General features: G+C 62.5%; 1 protein-coding gene across 4 annotated transcripts; it reads left to right on the top strand.

Moving 5' to 3' along the window:
* The first annotated feature begins 20 nt into the window (after positions 1-20).
* FTSJ3 (FtsJ RNA 2'-O-methyltransferase 3) lies at positions 21-7,629 on the top strand. 4 transcript variants are annotated; one of them, XM_053965324.1, is made up of 23 exons: positions 21-68; positions 224-323; positions 755-880; positions 960-1,065; positions 1,226-1,272; positions 1,418-1,497; positions 1,598-1,697; positions 1,944-2,138; positions 2,468-2,583; positions 3,116-3,220; positions 3,303-3,403; positions 3,512-3,592; positions 3,675-3,827; positions 4,079-4,214; positions 4,303-4,499; positions 4,599-4,728; positions 4,924-5,017; positions 5,308-5,458; positions 5,546-5,622; positions 5,795-5,891; positions 5,983-6,166; positions 6,423-6,517; positions 6,754-7,629. In XM_053965324.1, exons 3-23 carry the CDS (start codon positions 814-816, stop codon positions 6,941-6,943), a joined length of 2,502 nt encoding a protein of 833 aa, XP_053821299.1. In that variant the 5' UTR covers positions 21-68; positions 224-323; positions 755-813; the 3' UTR covers positions 6,944-7,629. The 4 variants fall into 4 exon arrangements, with proteins under 4 accessions (XP_053821299.1, XP_053821298.1, XP_053821296.1 ...); XM_053965323.1 differs by having other exon boundaries at positions 57-103; XM_053965321.1 differs by lacking the exon at positions 21-68 and having other exon boundaries at positions 91-323.

The raw sequence follows: 7,629 nt of genomic DNA, 5'->3' as shown, positions 1-7,629 counted from the left end.
CTCTTCCGGAAGGCACACGGCCGGGTGGCACAGCGCGCATGCACAATAGAGGATCACTCGTGTCGGGGGTGCGCTGCCATCTTGGAGCGGTCAAAGGCGATGTGTCCGTGTGGGAAAGCGCCGGAGGGGAAGGACTGGCTTGTGATCGCGCCACCAAGCGGGCCCGTTACTGTTTCCCGCACCTCCGAGGGATTCGTCATCCTTCCCCTTCTTCCGCCCGCAGGCTGCAGAGGAAAGGGTGCGCCACTCCTAAAATGGCGGCCAGAGCAGGAGGAAGCGGAAGCTGACTGGTTCGCGCAGGGCACGCCGGGAAGGCGCTGTAGGCACGTGGCGGGACCGGGACCGGGGCCGGGATCAGGAGCAGGAACGGGAACGGGGTCTGGATCGGGGCCGGGGTCTGGATCGGGCTGGGTCGGTGCCCCGAGGGCGGCGGCTCGGGCTGGGGAAGGGGGTACGGGGGTGTCAGGGCGAGGGGACGTGGAGCCCGGGTGGTCCGAGGCTTCAGGGGACCGAAATGCGCCGCGGGGGCAGCGGGGCGCGGCTGGGCCTGAGGGGGCAGTGCCGGCAGCAATGAGGGGGCGCTGGGGGGGCAGTGAGGGAGGAAGCGGAGGGGCACTGGGAGGGGTAACGCGGGGACCACTCAGAGAGAGCTGGAGAGACACAGGGGGCACTCAGGGAGCACCGAGGGAGCTCGGGGCTCCCCCGCAGTGCCTCGGGGGCCCCAGGCCGCCCCTCAGCCCCGTTTCCCCCCCAGGCCCGAGCCCTTGGCTGACAGCACGTCCCACCCCCCCGAGGGGCCGCCCCGCCACCAACATGGGCAAGAAAAGCAAACTGGGCAAGAGCCGGCGGGACAAGTTCTACCACCTGGCCAAGGAGACGGGTGAGGGCCGTGCCCGGCGCTGGGGACAGGAGGCTGCGATCCCGGGCACCCCCAGAACCAGCCTCCTGCTCCCCCCCAGGCTTCCGCTCCCGCTCCTCCTTCAAGCTGCTGCAGCTCAATAGGAAGTTCCAGTTCCTGCAGAAGGCCCGGGCCTTGCTGGACCTGTGTGCGGCCCCCGGCGGCTGGTGAGTGGGGACAGGCCAGCCACAGTGCCACCAGCCGGCCCGGGGGGTCCTGTGTGATCCCTGCTGGCCCCGTGCTCCGTGCCAAGCCCGGGGAGTGCAGTCCCAGGTGAGAGCTCTCCTGGGGTGCTGCTGCAGCCTTGCTCCCCTCTGTTCTTCCCAGGCTTCAGGTGGCTTCCAAGTTCATGCCGGTGTCCAGCCTGATCATCGGTGAGCGGTGGCATCTGTCCCCAGAGCCGGGGCCAGTCCCTGCCTGTGACAGAGGGGATCCTGGGAGGAGGAGGGGCTGGGTGGGGAGGCCACTTGGGACGGGCTGGGTCCCTCTTGAGGGGATTTGCTGTGTTTCTTCAACCAGGGGTGGATTTGGTGCCCATCAAGCCCATTCCCAACGTGGTGACGCTGCAGGAGGACATCACCACCGAGAAGTGCCGCCAGGTACTGTCCCAGGGTCACCTGCTGCCCTTGGTGGCAGCGGGGTCACAGGGGATGGGCTGGGGTCCTCGGAGAGGGACAAAGGGGTGTCCCTGTCCCACAGGCCCTACGCAAGGAGCTGCAGACGTGGAAGGTGGACGTGGTGCTGAACGATGGAGCGCCCAACGTGGGAGCCAGCTGGGTGCACGACGCCTACTCCCAGGGTGGGGACAGCTCACTGCCTCAGAGAGTTCCAGGCTGGTGTGGGCTGGGGGGGACCTTAAAGCCCATTCAGTGCCAGCCCCAGCCATGGGCCAGGACACCTTCTCCTGTCACAGGGTGCTCCGAGCCCTGTCCAACCTGGCCTTGGGGATGGGGTAGCCACAGCTTCTCTGGGAAGCCCATTCCAGCCTGTCTCCACCCTCCCAGGGAAGGGCCATTCCCTGACTCCCTGCTCTCTCCTGCTGCAGCCAACCTGACCCTCATGGCTCTGAAGTTGGCCTGTGAGTTCCTGTGCAAGGGTGGCTGGTTCATCACCAAGGTTTTCCGTTCCCGGGATTACCAGCCCCTCCTGTGGATCTTCCAGCAGTTCTTCCAGAAGGTCCAGGCCACCAAGCCCCAGGCTTCCCGCAACGAGTCTGCCGAGATCTTTGTGGTGTGCCAGGGTGAGCAGCCAGGGGGACCTGGAGTGGCTGGGATGGGGCTGGGAGAACCTGCTGCTGGCTCTGATGCCTCCATGCCAGCAGGAGTGGTTTTGATGCCTTCATCCTGGGAGGAATGGCTCTGATGGCTGTGATTACTCCATCCCAGCAGGAGTGGTTTTGATGGATCTGATTCCTCCTGGGATGGTGGAATGGCTCTGAGCCCTCTCCCCAGAAAAGTAGCTCTCATTCCTCCATCCCAGGAGGAATGGCTCTGATTCCTCTATTCTGGTTGGTTCTGATCCCTCTATCCCAGAGGAATGTCTCTCACGGCTCTCATCTCTCCATCCCAGGTTATCAGGCTCCAGACAAAATTGACAGCAAGTTTTTTGATCCCAAGTATGCTTTCAAAGATGTGGAGATTGCCACCAAGTCTGTCAGTGAGCTGGTCAGCAAAAAGAAGCCCAAGGTATGAGCAAGGCCAGATACAAATGCGACTGGGCCTAAAGAGCTTGTGAGAATTAAAATTGTTCAGGAGAATGCAAGATTTTTGGGAGGGGAAGTGTTGGAAAAACCAGATTGGGGCAGGTTTGGAGCCCTAAAGTCACTGAAGTGCTGAAGTGGGGATTGTGAGGCTGGGGCTGGGTCAGTTAAACCCGACAGGGGTTGACCACAGGGTTTGTGTCTCTCTGAGGTGGCTTTAGGACAGTCAGTCTGTGTCACGTGGTCTCAGCTGAGCATGAAGCTGACACAAACCTGCCGTTGTCAGCTCTTGTGTCTGAGCTGGGGCTGGGAGCTGCTGCTGGGCTGGGGCTGGTGACTTCTTCTAGCTCAGGCTGAGGTCGGAAACAATTTCTAAAGTCCTCGAGGACAGCCCACAGGCACACCAGGGTGGCCACTGCAGCACGACACGAGTTAGGTGACCCCATCCACCATTCAGGGCTGGTGGTATCTGCCTGTCTGTCCCCTGCCCTGGCTGCCACAGCCCCTTTTCCCCCCAGGCCGAAGGCTATGCCGAGGGTGACACCACCCTGTACCACCGCTTCACCCTCATGGACTTCCTCAAGGCTCCCAACCCCGTGGACTTCCTCTCCAAGGCCAACGAGGTGAGTGCCTGGAAGGGCTCCCTGTCCCTTTTCTGTGGAGGGAAGGCTGGGATTTAAATTTAAATCTCTTTTCCTGTGCCAGATCACACTGGGGGATGGGGAGCTGGAGAATCACAGTTCCACCACGGAGGAGCTGCGCCAGTGCTGCAGGGACATCCGAGTGCTGGGCCGCAAGGAGCTCAGGTGCTGGGGGACACTGGGACAGCCAGCAGGCCCCAGCTGGGCCTGGGGGGCAGCCACAGCCCCCAGCTGGGCCTGCTGGCTGTCCCTAACAGCTGCCACCCCACCCAGGGCCCTGCTGAACTGGAGAACAAAGCTGCGGCGGTTTCTGGCCAAGAAGCTGAAGGAGCAGGCAAAGGAGTTGGATATCAAGTAGGGCCAGGGAGCAGGGCTGTCCCCAGGTTGGGGTGGGCTGTCCCCAGCACAGTTCCTCTGAGCTCCTTTCTTTTGGCAGCCTGAGCTCTGGTGAGGAGGAAGAGGGCAGGGAGGAGGAGAAGAAGGAGAAGATGGAGGCGAAAGCTGCAGCTGCTGAAGAGGCGAAGGAGCAAGAGGAGGTGGAGCTGGCCTTGGCAGAGATGAAGGCCAAAGAGCTGGCAGAGCTGAAGAGGTAGAAAGAAGAGGAGAGATGGGATTGCCGTCATGGAGACAGCGGGTGGCATTGTCAGCCTGTCCCTCTGCTGAGGGGGTTTGTGGGTCTGGGGTCCTTGGGCTCCTCTGCTCCTCCAGGCAAGGTGTTCCAGGCTGTCCCAGCACTGGGGACCCCTCACAGGGGGTTGGCAGTGCTGTGGCAGGGGCTGAGCTTGTGGGGTGCTTGTGTGTGATGGGGACAGTGTGGTCTCATTCCTTTGCCTTCTCCAGGAAGAAGAAGAAGATCCTGAAGGAGCAGAGGAAGCAGCGGGAGCGTGTGGAGCTGAAGATGGACCTGCCTGGAGTGTCCATCGCTGACGATGGTGACACCAGCATGTTCTCCCTGAAGAGCATCCACAGGACCCCGGTGGGTGGGGAGCTCCTGGGGACAGCGGGGTGAGACAGGGACTGGCTTGTCACTTGTGTCACCCGTGTGATTGTAACCTGTGCTGCAGCTGCTGGATGAGCTGTCCCGCGGGGACATGGCCTCGGCCGACACCCTGCTGGAGATCAGCCCTGGGGACGATGACATTTATGTGTCGGATCACGACGAAGAGGACGACGTGTCCCTGGCCAGCGACCTGGACCCAGAGGAGCTGTTGGAGATCGAGGCCCGGCAGCGGAAGCTGCAACGGGAGCAGGGGGGAAAGAGGTGAGAGGGGAGAGGTCTCCTGAGGCAGGGGCTGCCCTGGGAGCAGCTCCAGGACCCAGCCAGGGCTGGGGACACTGAGCCTGCTGCTCCGGGTTACAGGGCAAGGTTTAAGCAGAAGGAAGAGGAGGAGGAGGATGAGGAAGGGCAGGATGTGGAGAATCCCTTGCTGGTGCCCCTGGAGGAGAAGTCAGTGCTGGAGGAGCGACAGACCAGCCTGTGGTTCGGGAAGGTGAGTCCCACTTGTGGGGCAGGGGATGATGGAGCAGCTTCAGCCCCAGCAGCTTCCCCAGACTGTCCTGGGGCTGACCCCCTTCCCTCCCTGGGGCTGACCCTCCCCTTCCCTGGGGCTGACCCCCCCCCTTCCCTGGGGCTGGCCCCCTGCCCAGGCCTTCCCTGGGGCTGACCCCACTGTTCCCCACGCTAGGACGCTTTTGCTGGCATCGAGGATGACGCCGACGAGGAGCTGGAGCTGGGCCAGGCCCAGATGTTGGCTGAGAGGCAGCGTGAGGCTCAGAGAGGTGAGGGGACACAGAGGGACAGTCCCTCAGTCTCCTGTGGGGCACTGGGTCCAGCCTCAAGGGGGATGCTGTCCTGAGTAGCAGCATGGAATGGTTTGGGCTGGAAAGTACCTCAAAGAGCACCCAATTCCAAGCCTGGCAGGAGCAGCTGCCACTAGACCAGAGAGTGTTCCCAGTCTGTGTCACTAACAAGCTGTCATTAATGCCGTGTTAACGAGCAGGATCTCTAGAGGAGGGTCTGCAGCAGGGTCTGCCTTGGCTCTGCCTCACCCAGTGCTTCCCATTCCCAGACAAAACAACAAAGAAAGGGCAGAAGAAGAAGCAGGTGGCCCAGGAGGAGGCTCCAGCCGAGCCCACCCCTGCAGCAGCCACAGCTCCCGATGCCAGTGAAGCTCAGGAGGAGCAGAGCAGTGATGATGACAGCAGCAGTGAAGATGAGAGGTGAGGGCTGAGAGTGGTCTGGTGTCCCTTCATCTCCACAGTCCTGGAGAGCTGAGGGACCCCAGCTCTGCTCGTTCCTCTCCCCAGGCCACTGGCACTGGTGGGGAGGAAGCAGGGCCGTGTCGAGCCCTGTGGCTTTGAGGTGGTGCCTATTGAGAACCCAGGTGAGTGGGGGGCCCTGGAGATCCCTTGGGAGGGACAGGAGATGGGGGGCAGGGACAGACCTGGGGGTCCCTCAGGAGGGACAGGAGATGGGGGCAGGCACAGACCATGCTCCCCAGGGCTGTTCCCTGGCTCTTGGGCTGCAGCCAGGCCAAGCTGTCCCATGTCCCACAGTGAAAAGAGTCCTGGATGCAGAGGGCCTGGCCCTTGGCTCTGTCATTGCCACCTCCAAAAAGGCCCGGCGGGACCTCATCGACGATTCCTTCAACAGGTACCAGCTGGGGCTGCAGGGTTTGGTCCCCAGCGGGGACAGGTGTAGTGGGGCCCCATGTCCTGCTCACAGGTCACCTGGCCCCATCCAGGTACTCCTACAATGAGGAGGAGGGGGAGCTGCCCGAGTGGTTCACGGAGGAGGAGCGGCAGCACCGGCGCCGGCAGCTGCCCGTGGACAAGCAGACGGTCGAGGCCTATCGGCAGCGCTGGAAGGAGATCAACGCCCGCCCCATCAAGAAGGTGGCGGAGGCCAAGGCCCGCAAGAAGCGAAGGGTGAGTAGGGTTGGGCTCCCAGGAGTGCCCTGAGCCCTGACTCCTCTCCCAGGGCCTCAGTCCTCCCTCTGACCTCCTTGTCCCTCCTCCAAAGCCCCTGGCCCATGTCTGATACCCCATCCTTTTCTGATGCCCTGTCCCATCTCTGACCCCCCTGTTCCTTCTCTGATCCCGCTGTCCCACGTCTGACCCCCTATCCTTCTTCTGACTCCCCTGTCCCTCCTCTGACCCAATGTCCCCCCTGGCTGTCCCTCAGATGCTGAAGAAGCTGGAGCAGATGAAGAAGAAGGCCGAGGCTGTGGTGAGCACCGTGGACATCTCGGAGCGGGAGAAGGTGGCCCAGCTGCGCCGGTGAGTGGCCAAGCCAGGATCCAGCTCATCCCTTTGTGGCTGGGCTGGCTGCTGGGGCCGTGTCCCTGCAGCCACTGGGACAGCTCTGTCCAGCCAGGCTGATCCAGGGGTGGCACAGCCAGAGGAGGAGTGGGACCCGATGTTGCAGAGGAGGAGTGGGACCCGATGTTGTCCCAACACTGTGTTTGGTTTTTGTCCCACCCAAACTCACTCTGACTTTTGTCCTTCTCCTGCAGCATCTACAAGAAGGCCGGGCTGGCCAAGGAGAAGCGCCAGGTCACCTACCTGGTGGCCAAGAAGGGCGTGGGACGCCGGGTGCGGCGTCCCCCCGGCGTCAAGGGCCAGTTCAAGGTGGTCGACAGCCGCCTCAAGAAGGACGTGAGGGCTCAGAAGCGCAAAGAGCAGAAGAAAAAGCGCCACAAGTGAGGTGGGAGTGGCTCCATCCCCAGCAAGGGACTCGGCTTGGGGCACAGGGCTGGCTCCTGTGCTCCACTGCCACCTCAGGAGCCCTGGGGACACGGTGGGGCTTGGCCACACCTTGCTTAGTCGTGCCTTGCTGTGACAGTGTATGTGGCCTCCCCTGGGGCACAGAGGGGTCATTTGGCCCCAGTGCTGTGGCCCCGGCCCCTGGCCACAGCTCCAGGTGTCACCAGGCTGGTTCTGCTGGGTGACTCCCCCTGGGGACATGACAGGAGCATCCAAGTCAGCCCCAGCTGTCCCCAGGGAGGGTGTGGCTCTGGGAGACACCCCTGGGCCAGATTTGTCACTGAGGTGGCAGAATAGTGGTGCCTCTGCCTGGAGCAGCTGCTCAGGACAGCAGAGTTTAACCTGCCTGAGGCTGCCCAGGGCTGTGTCATGCATCTGGGTGCAGTGAGGGACCCGTGCTGGCACTGCCATGTCCCCTTGTGCCATGTCACAGGCAGAGAGGGCACTGCTGGGTGTGTTCTGTACAGCTGCTCATGCCCCAAGAGGCCACCCAGCTTTGTCTGACAGGGATTGATTCTCCTGACCTTCACCTGCTGCCCCTGGCCACCCCAGCCACGCTGTCCCCTCTGTCCCCACCCCCTTTTGGCGTGGGACCCTCAAGGAAAAGAAAGTCCAAGAGTAAAGAA

Source organism: Vidua chalybeata, chromosome 26 (genome assembly GCF_026979565.1).
Source record: "Vidua chalybeata isolate OUT-0048 chromosome 26, bVidCha1 merged haplotype, whole genome shotgun sequence".
Taxonomy (NCBI): Eukaryota; Metazoa; Chordata; class Aves; order Passeriformes; family Viduidae; genus Vidua; species Vidua chalybeata.
This window is presented reverse-complemented; position numbering and strand designations above follow the sequence as displayed.